Source organism: Lygodium microphyllum, chromosome 12, assembly GCF_053477565.2.
Source record: "Lygodium microphyllum isolate KBCC chromosome 12, Lygodium_microphyllum_v1.1.10, whole genome shotgun sequence".
Taxonomy (NCBI): domain Eukaryota; kingdom Viridiplantae; phylum Streptophyta; class Polypodiopsida; order Schizaeales; family Lygodiaceae; genus Lygodium; species Lygodium microphyllum.
The window spans coordinates 16,867,253-16,883,544 of record NC_141146.1 but is presented as its reverse complement, the minus strand read 5'-3'; the positions used below and the strand labels follow the sequence as shown (position 1 = coordinate 16,883,544).

The following is a 16,292-nucleotide window of genomic DNA, read 5'->3' as shown; positions in this document are numbered from 1 at the left end:
TTAGACATTTTGGAGTCCGTGATCCATGAGTTTTTGGATTTCCTATCTACTTCAGAGGGGGATTCAGAGGGGGATGTTATTTCTTTGCCCTCAGAGAGGGCATCTACTTATTTTTTGACTTCAGTGGGGGCCCCTCCACCTCCCACCTCAGAGGGGGAACCTACTCCACATGAAACTCTTCACCTATCCTCTACTTTCTTGGGGTGGCTGTTTTCGACCAATCTTCTCTTCTACTGATACCCAGGATCTCGAGGATCTACCTAGATTGGGGCCCTTGGATCTTCAACACGACTTGGTAAGGCCTTCATATTCCTTCTAGGATGGATGCACGGAGCTAGTGGCTTCTCTCCCGAGGTTGAGTTTCAGGTTCTGCAGCTCATCGTGTCTCCTGATCATCTTCACAGGTCTCCTTTCAGGTGGTATTCTCAGATTATAGGGTGGATCTTCTTCATCCCTTAGTCAGCATAGAGCCATCTCCGGAGATTGAGTACAGGCATATCCTTATGGTGTTCGGCACCACACAAAGTTCGACATTCCTCCTATGCATTGCATGTTTTCTTTATCGTTGTACTAGGGCGCTTGGGCAAGTGAACAATTTCCCCACGAGGGACACTGTCCAAGTGGCACCTGCTGCATAAGCATTGCATCTCCACCTCACTCTTCTCTTGTTCCCCTTTTTGGGCTTGAGAGGGGGTGTTGAGAAACCCTTCACCCTTCACCCGCAGTTTGCGTTTTTGCGTTTTGTGTTTAGGGTTTGCATTTAGGCTTGTAGCCCCAAAAAGGGGTGCCATCCTAGACTGACTGTGCCTATTTATAGGCCACTCTTTCATTCGTTCCTAACGGCTGATTCATTTAGTCCGTTACCTCTTCTCTCCAACCTCTCCACTACCTTCACACCCCTTCAGGAAGACATTGCAGTTCGTGGTTCATGGTTGTCTTCATCATCTTCCTTGTGCTACGGCACCCTTGTTCCCTTGTATCACATTCACTCCATGATTCAGATCTTCATTCCATTCATTACAGTTTCTTCTCTCTTCTCTTTTCTTCTCCATGTTTTACCGAGTTTGCTCCATGTTCCTCCCCACAAACCCTATTGTCTTGCTGGTGCGTCATCTTTTGATAGGAGACACCTTCCAAGGGCTGACAACTTCATTGCAAATTAGATGATAGCATTTTAGAGGTGCTTGGCAGCAGGTGACTGCAGTAAATGCAGGATGGACCAAGCAGTATGCAGATTTTAGGGTTTTGTTGCGAAGAAAGTCATATTTCTCTCTCATCTTGGCTCTCTCTCACCTTCAACCCATTCTCTGGAGATCTTAGTATTCTCAACCATTTGAGCAGATCTCAGCCAAATTTGGTGGACATCAAAGAGCAAGAGGCTTTTGGATCAGCCAAGGAGTTTGTGGAATCTCGGCCTGTAATACATCCATTGGCAATTGAAGTTAAAAAATAAACGAAAGGGGTGTCAGTTTTGGGGCCAAGAGGGTGTCTACTATCCAAGATTATTAAGATAAATTGTGCATTTCAATTTATGTTTATTTGTTGATTGTTGTAATTAAGTGCTTGATCAAGGAATCACCACCCTTTCCAAGGAACGAAGGTTGGTTTCACTCCCAACCAGAAATTTGATACCATGTCAAAAGTGGATGTAACAATGGAAGCGTAGGAAACTGTTGTAATAGACTGTGTAACACGAAAACAGAGAAAAGGGAAGCATTGCAAAGAAAAGAAGAACACTATGAACACTACACCAAAATTCAGTAAGAAAGAGATGTTCGAGAAATGAAATCCATATACCAAGACAGGAGATAATACAAAAACAATGTGAGTCATCAGTTGTGTGGGCATTGGCATTGGCTTCCTCTCTCCACCGGTACCTGCTATGGAAATATGTAGACAAGCAACTGACACAAAAGGACGGAGCTTGAATATATAGGCATGAAATAATGCCAAATATGCATCATTGCGAGCTGAATAAAATATCAGGTTGGCCAGCATAAAAATGACCAAAACCTCATAATTGAGGTACTAGAAAAATGGCTAAAATACTCTATTGTTCCCAGCCCATTGGGACATGTTCAGTCTCGCACACGAGTTGACATATCTGCTAACAAAATGAGGCGCTTGGTGGATGGAGGTTGGGCAGAAGTAGGATAACTTGCAACACAAGGGATGGAGATGAGTGGTTGGGCAGCCTCGTAAGTATAGATGTGGATCTTCTCAAAGTTTGGGTGTTTTGCCTTATGGTACTCTAAAACTTTGGTAAGCTTTGATGTTTTGGGGCTGTCTTTATGAGCTGATGAAGATTTGATGTGTAGGGTAAAGGGGCCAATAAGGTGATGGCCCCCAAAAGGAAAATGCATCCCACCCCAATTGAGTGACACTTGTGCAAAAATGAATCTATTTTGGCTATTTAAAGTTATGATGCAAATTCTTTTGTACTCCATATAAGCTTAATGGAAGTGAAACAATTGTGTTGTGTAAAATTTTTTATATTTTGGATTTTGTAAAACCTTAAAACCATGCACCCTTGAGTGTTGGCCCCTGGTTGTCACTTTTTTGTGAACCCTTCATTTATAACTATGTCTAGTTGATAAAAATATCAAAATACCCTAAATTTTTTTATGAGTATCATATGATGCATATAGTTAGACTATTGAAATTTTTTATGAAACTCATTTGAGAAAAAAAGATACAATGCAGGACCATTAGATGACACTCTATTGGCCTCTTTACCCTAATGCATCCTTTTTAGCTTAACAGTAGTAGACCACAATTTGAACCCTGTTTTCAGGCAGTTTTCTGCGAGTCTTGTTACTAAACTTTTCACTTTCACATTGGACGTGTCTTGGTGATCATCGAGGTAGGTCATAGGAATCATAGCTAAGGCCGATCAGAAAGAGATTGATCAGGTAAAGCACTGGAAGTAGCTTCCGTCAAGCTGGGTTGACCTTGAGTTTTAAGAAAAAGCTAAATAGTTTGGAGAGGCAGAGCCACGACCTTTGACAGACCGATAATTGTGAGCTTGTAAATCCCAGCATCCTTACCCTAGTGCCAGCCTGGCAGAGCTCTAATGCTAGGGCTTCCCAGGATCTCTGAATCAGATTATTTAACTCATGGCTACAGAGCTTTTGTTTTCTTTGTTGCATCTGAAGTTGTAAAGCTGAACTACCAATGTATATTATTTGAAAGTACTTCATGTTCATTGCCAGAGGGGATTTAAAAAATATGTAGTGAGATCACATCCTCACAAGACAAAAGGTTGTTTGTCAGTGGTTTAGAATTATGCATAATGGACAGAAGACCCTAGATAATCTTTGAGATATTGACATGCTATTTAATCTCTCTTTCCTGTTTGGGCACTTTCATGGACTTCATTATATTTTGGCTGAATACAGGATTGTATCTTGAAGAGGAGGTGGTTTGGTCACAGTAGTCCTCTGTTTGTATTTTGCAATGTCAAACAATCTTTCTGAATCTCAAGAGGAAGCATGCAAGACTGTTACTGTAACTTCTGGAAGTGTTGGCAATGTATTGACAACATCATACCAAAATAGAACAAGAACCAGAGGAGCTGAGCAGAATGGATTGAATGGTTTCTCTGAGGTTCAAAATGGTCATGATCACAAAGTGAAAATAAACAATGAAACACTAGATTTGTTGGGTGATACAATTTTGACTGGTCCACTTGCTCCTGACAAAAAGAAGCCTAAAGAAAATGTCAAACGGCCTGAAGTTACTGCCAAGCTTACTTCAAAGGAGTTTTCATGGGCAAATAAGTCTTTAAAGCTAGGAGATATCATATCGGTGAGTGCCAAGGGTCTCTCTCTTGCATTTTAAGTAACAGAGTAATGTCATCACTGAGGACCTTAGAAGCTTTTAAGCACAAGGTTGCTGTTTTATTGTTACAAATTGTGCACTAGAATATAAGGACTCAAATTCAGCTGGAGATTAGCTGTGTGTGCATTTCATAAAATTCAGTTGACCATAGAAGTCTAGTCCACTGAAGAGGTATATTCCGTTCTGACAGCTTAGAGTTCATCGTACTCACTTCAGCTCAAAAAATTCACAGTTAAAATTTTTGAGGTTGCAATGATCATTTACATTGATAAAAAATAATTTGTGGGTGCGAATGCAACTGTGAAAGTGTTCTGAGTGACTTTGAAGCATGCTGAATACGTTTTGATTTTCAATTAAAAGATTCCAAAATAACTTGTAGGTGTCATGCAACAGTGAGAGTGGTCTGAGTTGACTTTCAAGCATGCTGAATATATTTTGATTTTCAGAACTCATGCTGTTATGTTTGACTGCACAGGTATCGTACAACACAGGTACCCGACGGTTCACAGTGCACTCTTTTCCTCTCAAAAAGTCAAGGTGGTGCTGCACCAAGGCACGACGCAAGAGGAAGGATGCACATTTCTTGGCACCAGATCCAGCTGAGGCTTTAAAATGGGTTCATGCTTTTGAATTACAGAAATGTTTTGTCAATTGCTCATCACATCCTCTTTCATCATCGAAACGGCAAGGTTCAATAATTGATGCAAGAGATTCACCACCCGATGTAAAGTCCAGCTTTCAATCTGGCCGTGTTATGCTTGTTGTTCTCAACCCTCGATCAGGGCGTGGTCGGGCTCGGAAAATTTATTACTCCAAAGTGGAGCCCATACTGAAGGTGTGTTTCAAACCCATTGTCCTGAAGAGTGGGAAGAATGTCATTTAACTTTAAAACAATTTGGGTTTGGATACAGCCAATATGTATAATTTAAACCTTGATGTCAGTTTCTTTTTCAAAAGATACATTCTTTTATAATCATAAATGGATCACCTCTCAATGTGATGAAGGAAAGGGGGGAGTGGTGGATTTAGGTTCTAAAATGTCAGGTCACCTTCTCATTATCAGGAATCTCTTAGAGGATGTCATAGGTGTTGGGTAGTGACACATTTTTTGTGGCCACATGGAATTTGTGGTAGTTTGAGTGTATGCATGGGAAACGGGCAAATCTAGACTGCAGCTTTTGGATTCTCTAATGACCTTTATCAATCCTTCTTTTGGGGGGAAGGTGGGGGTACTTCAATATGATGGAAAACTTGTCAAAAAAATTCTTGGAAATGGAGCAGATAATTATGGGACAAGACAGGAAAGCTTGGGAAAAGGCCAAAGTGACCTTCGAACTCAAGGACCCAAGCTACGATGGACAATTCACTTGCTCACATGGAAGAAGCCCTCTCTCATCAGAAAGGCAAGGCCACTATCAGAACTGAATGCCAAAGTGATGATGCAAGAAGCCCGAATTTGACATCTTGATGGTTGAGTTCAACTTGGCCTTGAAAATCTGCAATGTCTTTCATTTGGCTCAATAAGGAGCATGCCATGGATGAACAATGTGAAGATATGCTAGGGTTTGTGCTGAGAAAACACAGAATGTATGAATGCAACTAAAACACAATAACTTAGACAAAAATGCAAAAAAAAAAAGAGAAGAAAATTAACTTTAAAGAAATTGAATGAATGCTATAAATAAATGAAAGTGTTTACATAATGCTCAAAGATGGAGAAGTCAGAATGTGATGTCCACCGGAGTCCAATCATGAGTGTTGTGACCACTAGTTGGAGCTAAGCAGAGTGGGCAGGCAGAAAAAATGCAGCCTGTAGGAGTGTGTTTAAGCAGAAGGCAGTCTCCAAGTGCAGTATGGATGGCTGATCGGTTTGGAAATGCAGCTGCATACAAAGGCTGAATGGGCAGGGTGTCAGAGTGCAGCAAATGCGGAAGCGTATGACCAGACTGAAAGAACATGGAGAGGAGGAGAGAGAAAGAGATAGTAGAACACAGAAATTTGTGGTAAGTGAATGCTGAAATGAAGAAGCCAGATATATACAGTGGGCTGTTGAGTGTATCTTTGCTAGACAATCTCTCTCCACTTGAAAAGACAAGTGAGAATGCCTAAGGCAGGCCAGCAAATAAATAGGCCAAAAAACAGGGAAAAAATGATCAAGTTGGCCATTAAAATAATCGCAAATGATGCTGTGCAAACAATGTACATGCCACGTGGCATCGTATGCAACTAGTGTGGCTTGCGGACTACCTAGAATAGTTGGAAATGACTTGACAAGTGCATGGAAGTTTGGAACTGTCCGATTTGACCTAGGAAATGCGTAAATATGCCAGAGAGTACTAACTAGATAACGGTATATTGTTTGTGCTTGTCTAGGGGATGATTGAATCTCTAATGTCCCCTCCTCAGATCTTGGACACGGCATAAGGCTTGGGGATCTGGAGTGCTATCGAAGAACGGCCTAAGGAAGAGCCTTCATAAACAAATCTGGCAACACATCAATAGTCTCATCTAAGATCTTTTGTTGAATGAAATGGTACTATATCTAAATGTGCTTCAACCTAGCATGGAATATGGGATTTTGTGCCACAGCAATGCAACTCTCATTGTCACAATGAAGTGTAGTAGGACTTGTTTGAGGACAAATCAAGCTCTCTTAACAACCTTTGAAGGCACATTGTTTCACATGTAGTAGAAGATGCCACTATATACTCCACCTGTGCAGATGATAGGGCAATTGTGGGATGCTTCTTACCACTTGAGGAGATAGCACTTGCATCCAAAGTGAAGCAATATCTTGTTGTTGACCACCAGTGGTCAACATCTCTAGCCTACTATCCAGGCTTGTAGAACAAAGGTTGAATCTCTTGCACATGTTGGATGATAAATACCTAGGTTGGAATTTCCCTTCAGGAACTGCAAAATCCTCATTGGAGCCTTCCATGAAATCCACTTTTGGTTGTTGTGCAAATCCCTTGGCAGCAAGCCGCACCTTGTGCTTATCTAGAGTGCCATCACTATGGTACTGGGTCTTAAATATGCACTTGACTTTAATTACCTTCCTATAGATGGGTCGTGGCATGAGATCCCTAGTGCCATTCTACTCAAATGCATCCAACTCTTGTTCCATAGCCTTTTTTCAATGTTTTCATTGCAAAGTCTCCTTGGCACGAGATACCAGATAGTAGTTAGCACAAACAAGCTTAATGAAATGTGCTTGGTTCCTTTGAGATTGTCACGGGCCATCTTGTGGCTGCCACTCATTAGGAGCTCCCTAAATCCTTGCATCGTGGAGTGTATTGCGGACCCAATGAGGAGCAAAACGATGCTCCCCTTGTTGCTTTGCCTTTGATGAAGTCTTTGGAGTATCCATTGGTGCCGACTCAATGGATGAATCTGATAGTGAAGCAATCTTCTCGTCTATTGATAGTGGAGTCTCAAGAGGCATAGGCTCCAAAGGCATTGGCTTAGGTGTCCAATTGTCACTCGGATCTCCAAGGATGGGATGGTCAATAGCTCTCTATGCAGTTGGAAACTCCATGAATTGAATATCTCGACTCATGTAGACCTCTCGTTAAACAAAACGATAAAGCCGATATTCCTGTGACTATGAGCTATAACCCACAAACACTTGTCTTTTGGAGGCTGGCTTATACTTATCCCTTTGTTTCTTCGGGGTGTGAACATAAGCATCACATCCGAACACCCTCAAATGTGAGACATCTAGCTTTTGACCAAAGTACGCCTCAAAAGGTATCATACTAACCATAGTCAATGTAGGAGATCAATTAAGGATTTGGACAGCAATGGCCACCCCTTTAGCCCATAGACCTTGGGGTATCTACCGATTCTCTATCATAGTCCATGCCATCCTAATTACATTGCAATTCTTTTGCTTCAATATGCCATTCTCTCGAGGTGTGTTAGTGTTAGCAAACTATTGGTTAGTGACCAAGGCACACACTTCATCAATGAAGTGATTGCTCGATCGTTATCCTCACAATCCACACAAAACCTAGCTAGCTCGTTAGAGACAAACTCCCCTCCTTTGTTGGAATGCAGGGTTTTAAGTTCCCTACTAGACCTGCTCTCCTCGAAAATCAACCAATCCTTAAAAGTGTGAGAATGCTTTTGACTTTAACTCCAAGAAGTATGACCATGCCATCCTGCTAAAATCATCAACAAAGCATAAGTATAGACTGTCACAAGACTGTGACACCTATTACCTTTTTGTTGATTTCTTTATTACCTATTTTATTTGGTTTTTCTTTTTGGAAGGATCCCTCTTGAAATCTAAACGCCTGAGTTGCATGGCCAGTTTGTGAAACGGACAGGAATGTCTAGTGAGTCAAGACTGGACAGTTAAGGTCCAGTATAAGTCTGGAAGAGACTGATGGCACTGTAGATTGACAAGCCTGGAAGAGACTTGTGAAAGTGTATATGGACAAGTGTGTTGAAGAACTAGCCTGGAAGAGACTAGTTCAAAGTGAAGATGGACAAATCTTCAAGAGATTAGTCCATGTGGGATCATGAGTGGAAATTCACTTTTAGTTGAGCTACATTACAGATTTGGATGTAGCCATAGTCTGCAAAGATGGTCAGAAGACTAGTGGGGATGCAATGGAAGCAACTCCTAAAATTTAGGGAGTTACTATTTTTGGACCCTAGAATCTGTTCGCGTCATTATCTTCGTTTTTGTTCGAGGATTAATCCTCTGGTCTGTGCCGAGGTCAAATTTTGAACCGAGGATAGAGAATTTTAGACCGAAAGGTTTAAACATGAAAATTGTTACATGTATGCCATGTGTCATAATTTGGGCATAAATTCCCAAAAGAGAGAGAGAGGGCAGCACAAAAAAACGAGTTTCAATGCATGGGGGGCTCATTTTTGTGAAAGGGAGATGGATTGCTGCAGATGGAGAGCTCTTGAGAGTTGGTCTACCTTGTCTATGATGCACAGAGGCTTTAGCTTGCTTCCTACTCTCTCTCTTTCTCTCCCTGACAGTATGGTTATGCTGCAGAATCAAGGGCCTTTCTTCTGATTCAGGTACAGCTGTGTGGAATATGCTGTTTTTGTATGAGGCAAGAGCCTCTTTTCTCCAGGAACAGGAGCAGTTGTTTGCTGCCCACAAGTAGGAACAGGCGAGGGTGGTAACCTCACCAAGCAAGTGTCTGAAACAGCATTAAATCAGTTCTGATTCTGGACTGTTCGGAGGTTATTTCAGAGCCCAATTGATGTCAGAATCAAGGGGCACTTGGCCAGATGATGCAAGACAGTGCAGGGAACAATATGAGCTGAGAACAGGTGTCAGAACAGGTCTGAACCAGTAATTACAGTGGGCTGAACAGTATAAGGAACAGTATGAGTTGTAAACAGGTTTCAGAACAGGTCTGAATCAGTAAATACAGCAGGATGAAATGGTCAATTTTGCACTCCAACCAGAAGATTCAGACTTGGGCAGAGTTTCCCCTCCTGGTCAACTTGATTTGGGTCAGTAATTGTACTGTTATGCTATCAAATTTCACCCAAAATAGGTGAAAGACAGCCCATTGTACTTTCTCTTTTTAAAAATAAAGAAATACCGCAAGGGGCGCCTGACTTAGGGGCCAACTGGGTGTATGTGTTGCAACAAGAGCATTCTAGCTTCCTGTATGTCTTCTTGATTCTGTGTCTTTAAGTTCAGGTAAAGTGGGCGACTGTTAAATTGGGTGAAAGCATTTATTTATTTTGGTTGTACACTACCGCCCTTCCCCGTGAACCGAATAACCTTTTTCCTAAAGAGTGAGCCAGGGTTTGTTTGGGTGTAAGACACAGAATTGTGCATTATGGCTGATAGAAAGGAAGACACCAGAGAGGAAGCGTCTGCATCACAGGAGATCCCTGTTGTTCATGAGGTGGGAGAGTCTTCTAGACCTCCACAGTTTGTTACTCCTCCTGTTACGGTTGAGCCACAAGTTCATACGGCTTCTTCTATGGATGAAGACATTTTCAAGACTCAGTTAGTTGCTGCTGTGAGTATGTTTACTCAAGTGATGCAGAATCCAAGGTTTTTGGCATTTTTGCAACCCTCCCTTCCTTTACAGCAAGTTGGGCAATCTGCAAAGATTTCGGATCCAGTAGAGGTCTAGGATAAGGGTAAACATGCTGCAGATTCAGTGGAAACACCAAGGCAGCTTGTAGAGTCAATGGAGACTCCAAGATTGGTTCCGACTGTCTAGGAACAGGTGGCGGAAACACTAGTTACATAGGCATTGCCAATTCAGCTCGCCACTTTACAACAGCCAAATGTTGGCTTAAATGGACAGGGAAACAGTTTTCAGCCTTTACCTCAGGTTTTCCCACCGACCTCTGTACATCCTGGGTACTTTGGAGGTGGATCTGTATTTCAGAGTATGGCTGGTTATGCGCCTGGAAACCAGATTTATGTACCAGGAACAGTGTTTGGGGGTACACAGGGTTTTATGCCAAACCCCATGTATGGCAATATAGGCATGCAGCCTAGATTTCAGGGAGTCAAGGGCAGTTTTGGCATGCCACAAGGCACTTTTGGTATGGCTGGTTATCAAAATCAGCAAGCAAGTATTGTGTCTACAAGCCCTGTAGTCAGTGGTCCGGCAACTTCCATGCCATCTGTTAGTGTTCCTATGTTTCAGACATATCCTACGGACCCTTTGATGGCTCATGAGAAGCCAAAGCCATACAAGGAAGGTGGTGCAGCCGTACAGTTTGATATCTTTCGAGGATTTGAAGATAGGACTAAGGCTCTTTCTTTCTTACAGCAGTTTGATGCCGCATTTGCAGGAGGGAACTTTACAGAGCCTTCTAAGGTTCGGAAAGCTGCCACTTTTCTTAAGGACAATGCTAGTCAGTGGTGGAGTACACTGTTGATGCAAGGACAGGCTCTTGCCACTTGGACTTACTTCAAGCAAGTATTTGCTTCTGCTTGGTTGACCAATGAATTTGAGATTGATGTTATGTCAGCTTGGCACAATTTGGATGCAACTAAATGCAAGGATTTGGAAGACTATAACAAGAAGTTTTGGGAGGCTTTGCTTCCAGTCACTTCTTACAGGGTTGTGCCATTGACCGAGCAGATAGAGAAATATTGCTGTGGTCTGCCCAAGGAACTTCGGAATTATTGTACAAAGACAAAGGTCACCACTTTGACTTAGTTAATTGAGAATGCTACCATAGGAAATGCATTATTTTTGGGACAGTCAAGTGGTTTTGGGGGCAACATTAAACATGACAAATCTGAAAAATTTTCAGCAAAGAAGCCATTTGGTAAACAGGTTTCTCAGATTTCTCAAAGCACAGGTAAATCTTGGCAGTTTAAGAAGAAGCCAGCCAAGTTCTTTGGACAGCAGCCAAAGGACCAGAAGAAACCTTTTGTGCGCAAGTCTCTTGAAGAGAGAAAGGCTTTAATGGCTGAGAGGAAATGCTTTATTTGTGAGCAGACTGGTCATATTGCATCTAACTGTCCGGACAAGAATAAGAGATCAGCTGATGGTGATAAAGAGGACAGGAAAGGAAAGAAGCCCAAACCTTCAGCAGGTTTAGTGTTAGATATGCTGGGAGACAAGCCACACTCGGATGCTAATGAGCTTTGCAGAGCTTGGGGTAAAGTTAGGGATCAACATGTACTTATTTTCTTTGATCCTGGAGCTAAGGCAAACTTTATCTCACCAGAGTTAGCTTTTACTTTGGGCTTCAGAGCAAATGAGATGGGCTACACAGCAGAGGCAGAGTTGGCATGTCCTGGCCACTCAGAGTCTGTGACACCCATTCTTGGGAAGGTGCGTCTTCATATACAGTCTTATGTTGATGCAGAAGAATTTTATATCATGCCACTTGAAGGCTGTGATGTCTTGTTGGGAATGCCATGGATGTTCAGAAAGCATGGTGTGTTGGATGCCTTTAACAAGATACTGACTTTGGAACATAGGGGAAAGACTCATGTGCTTGATGTGAAGCTTAAAGGAGAGTCTGTACCTGTTGTATCAGCTTCTGTCATTACATCTGTAATAAAGAATCATCTTTCTGCGTACTTGATTTTTGCACATGATGTCAAGGATAATGATGAGTCAAATTTTTCTATGTTAGATAGAGACAGGTCTGCTTTCTTGTCTCAGTTCAGTGATTGTTTTCTGACTCATTACCATCACAGTTGCCACTAGAGAGGTCTGAGGATCATGCAATAGATTTGGTGCCAGGTAGTAGCCCGCCAAATAGACCTCTGTATAGGGTTAGTGCAGCCCAATAGAAAGAGATATTGAGCCAGGTGAATGAGTTGTTGGAAAAAGGGCTGATTCAGCCAAGTTCATCTCCTTTTTGCTCACCAGTGCTCTTAGTGCAAAAGAAGGATTGCTCTTGGCGCATGTGCATAGATTATCGAGCGTTGAACAAGAGTACCATCAAGAATAGGTTCCCCATTCCAAGAATTGACGACATCCTTGACCGTTTGGAAGGAGCGTCAATTTTCAGCAGGATAGATTTGAAGAGTGGATACCATCAGAGCAGGATTAAGCGAGAGGATGTGCATAAGACTGCATTTAGGACCACGTTTGGTCTCTATGAGTTCTTGGTAATGCCATTTGGACTTACTAATGCTCCTGCTACGTTTAATCGAATGATGGATAGGATTTTTCGTCCATACAAGCAGTTTGTTGGTACATTCTTTGATGATATGATTGTCTTTTCAAAGAATGAACAGGAGCATAGAGAACACTTGAAAGCAGTCTTTGATGAGCTTTGCAGTAATAGGTTGCTTATCAATGGCAAGAAGAGTGAGTTCTTCTTGGAATAAATCCAATTCTTGGGGCACATAGTGTCAAAGGATGGTGTCCGAATGGATCCTGCTAAGGTTGAAGCAATTAGAACATGGCCAGATTTGAAGACTGTCCATGATGTTAGAAGCTTCTTGGGTTTGTGTTCTTACTACAGGAGGTTCATTCGCAATTTTGCAGAGATTGCTTCACCTTTACATGCTTTACAGAAGAAAGGAGTCTCTTTCAAGTGGACACAGAAAGAGATTTCAGCTTTTAATCTTCTTAAAGAAAAGATGACTTCTAGTCCAGTGATCATTCTGCCAGATCTTAGGAAGTCATTTGTTGTCCAATGTGATGCCTGTGGCAATAGCATTGGTGCAGTGTTAATGCAAGATGGCAGGGTAGTGGCTTATGAAAGCAGAATCTTGCGAGGGCCAGAGAAGACTATGCAGGTCTATGAGAAAGAATTGCTGGCTGTGATTCATGCGCTTTCTTGTTGGAAACACTACCTACTTGGGGCAGATTTTGTTGTCCAGACAGATCATCAGACATTGGGTTATTTCTTAACTTAGACTAAGCTGTCAGAAAAGCATATGCGTTGGGCAAACTTTTTGTCAATGTTCCATTCTCAGATTGTGCATGTGGAAGGCAAAAAGAATGTTGTGGCTGATGCTTTGTCAAGGAAGCCACAAATTTCAGCTGTGTCAATTCCTCATCATCATGAGCTTGATGATATGAAGGAACAGTATGCTGATGATGAAGATTTTGCAAGGATCTTTGATCAGCTTGTTAATGGACAACATCATGAACATTATCTTCTTAAGGATGGTTTCATGTTGATCCATGGTAGACTATGTGTGACTATGCCATTGAGATGGAAAGTTATGACAGAGAGTCATTCTCCACCGTATGCAGGGCATCGTGGTATTGATGCAACAGTCAAAGCAGCAGAGTCATTCTTTTATTGGTCTACTTTGAGAAGAGACGTGGATGCTTTTGTGCGGCAGTGTTTGATTTGCCAGAAGGTCAAGTTTGACAGGCAAAAAGCACTAGGGCTTTTACAGCCATTGCCTATTCCGGATAAACCATGGGAAAGCATAGCTATGGATTTTATCTTTGATCTTCCAAGGACACAGACAGGAGATGATGGGATATGGACTATTATTTGCAGGTTCAGCAAACAGGCTTATTTCATTCCTGTCAGGAAGAAGATAAAACCAGATTAGATGGCACGTTTGTTTATGTGCAATGTCTTCAAGTATCATGGTATGCCACAGTCTATTGTCAATGACCGTGATCCAGGATGCCAAGTCTATTCTGGAGAGGCATATTTGAGAACATGGGCACAACGCTTAAGTTCTTATTGTCATTTCATTCACAGACTGATGGATAGTCAGAAGAGGCAAATTCTACTGTCTTGGATTTGCTTAAGTGCTATGTGTCAGAGTACAAGTCAAAGTGGGAGCAGTATTTGCCTTTGGTCGAGTATGCATACAATAATACTGTGCATTCGTCAACAGGCAAAGCCCCTTTTGAAATTGTTGAAGGTGGTAAAAAGGTTCCTCCCATTTTGCATACAAAGGATAAGATCTTTCAGGCAGATCAGTATGTGCAGAGCATGGGGGAAATGTATCAGAAAGTTAAGCATGCCCTTGAAAGGACTCAGGCAAAGCAAAAGAAAGCTGCTGATCATCACCGTCGTGAATTGATATTTTCACTTGGTGATTGGGTACTGTTGCGGTTTGAAAAGGCACGCTTAAAGAAGTGGAAAGGCAAGGAAAGTCTTTTCACTAAGCTTAGTATGCGATACTATGGGCCTTTTCAAGTAACAGAGAAGATTAGTGATGTTAGCTATAGGTTGAAATTGCTTGACAATTGGAAGATTCATAATGCTTTCCATATAAGTCTTCTTAGACCCTATGTGGGTGATGTGCCAGAAGATATGCCAGTTGAGGAATATCCTGAAGTTGAGGAACTTGATGAAATTCTTGTTCCAGAACAAGTATTGGCACACTAGGAAAGGAAAGTGAAAGGCAAAGTTGCTAGAAGGTATTTGGTTAAGTTCAAGAACTATCCAGCTATAGATGCTAAGTGGATGGACGAAGGTGAACTTGCAGAGTCACCTAATGTGTTGGAACTTTACCTTGAAGCATTTCGCTTGCAACCTACCTTGACCCCTTGTATCTCTAAGCTGAAATAGATTGTCAAAGTGACAATTGCTTAAGAAAGAAATTATGTACAGAAACAGATTTTGTATAGGTTAACACTTAGTGTCCATATGGTTTTCTCAGTGCTAAAGAAGTGAGTATTGCTTGCAAGAATACAGTTTTTACTTCTATTGAATTGAATACATGTTGTAACAATGGTTACTCGATCGGGCATGTATTTTGTGAATTGACTCAGTGGGGATATCATTTTGATGTACCGGCCACTAGATCTCTAGTCAGGGTGATGTGGAGTCATCAAATGAGAATCTGCCACTATGGGGATATCATTGTGGTGTACCGGCCACTATATCTGGAAACAGTGATGTGGAGTCACATGATGATAGTTTGCCATGTTTCACAGTTAGAACATACATGTGTTAACAGTGTGTTCAGTTCACAATGTTGACTGATAGCATGTATGTGTTGCACATGTGCTGCCAAGTGTAAGTTCACTGGGTTAGTTGGAAGCATGTATGACATTCATGCAAACGAGGACGTTTGCGATTTCGAGAGGGAGGTATGTCACAAGACTGTGACAACTATTACCTTTTTGCTGATTTCTTTATTACATATTTTATTTGGTTTTTCTTTTTGGAAGGATCCCTCTTGAAATCTAAATGCCTGAGTTGCATGGCCAGTTTGTGAAACGGACAGGAATATCTAGTGAGTCAAGACTAGACAGTTAAGGTCCAGTATAAGTCTGGAAGAGACTGATGGCACTGTAGATTGACAAGCCTGGAAGAGACTGATGGCACTGTAGATTGACAAGCCTGGAAGAGACTTGTGAAAGTGTATATGGACAAGTGTGTTGAAGAACTAGCCTGGAAGAGACTAGTTCAAAGTGAAGATGGACAAATCTTCAAGAGATTAGTCCATATGGGGTCATCAGTGGAAATTCACTTTCAGTTGAGCTACATTACAGATTTTGATGTAGCCATAGTTTGGAAAGATGGTCAGAAGACTAGTGGGGATTCAATGGAAGCAACTCCTAAAATTTAGGGAGTTACTATTTTTGGACCCCAGAATCTGTTCGCGTCATTATCTTCGGTTTTGTACGAGGATTAATCCTCTGGTCTGTGCCGAGGTCAAATTTTGAACCAAGGATGGAGAATTTTAGACCGAAAGGTTTAAACAGGAAAATTGTTACATGTATGCCATGTGTCACAATTTGGGCATAAATTCCCAAAAGAGAGAGAGAGGGCAGCACAAAAAAACGAGTTTCAATGCATGGGGGGCTCATTTTTGTGAAAGGGAGATGGATTGTTGCAGATGGAGAGCTCTTGAGAGCTGGTCTACCTTGTCTATGATGCACAGAGGCTTGAGCTTGCTTCCTACTCTCTCTCTTTCTCTCCCTGACAGTATGGTTATGCTGCAGAATCAAGGGCCTTTCTTCTGATTCAAGTACAGCTGTGTGGAATATGCTGTATTTGCATGAGGCAAGAGCCTCTTTTCTCCAGGAACAGGAGCAGTTGTTTGCTGC

General features: G+C 41.8%; 1 protein-coding gene and 1 pseudogene across 2 annotated transcripts in view; both read left to right on the top strand.

The window, feature by feature from the left end:
* LOC148027489 (sphingoid long-chain bases kinase 1-like) overlaps window positions 1–16,292 on the top strand; it is a 67,052-nt gene that overhangs the window by 11,305 nt on the left and 39,455 nt on the right. For both annotated transcript variants that reach the window (XM_087689210.1, XM_087689209.1), the window contains exons 2-3: window positions 3,399–3,807; window positions 4,316–4,675. In XM_087689210.1, coding sequence (XP_087545336.1) covers window positions 3,457–3,807; window positions 4,316–4,675 — 711 coding nt within the window. In that variant the 5' untranslated portion in view covers window positions 3,399–3,456. The remainder of the gene's footprint in view (window positions 1–3,398; window positions 3,808–4,315; window positions 4,676–16,292) is intronic.
* LOC148027491 (uncharacterized) lies at window positions 10,183–13,831 on the top strand (annotated as a pseudogene).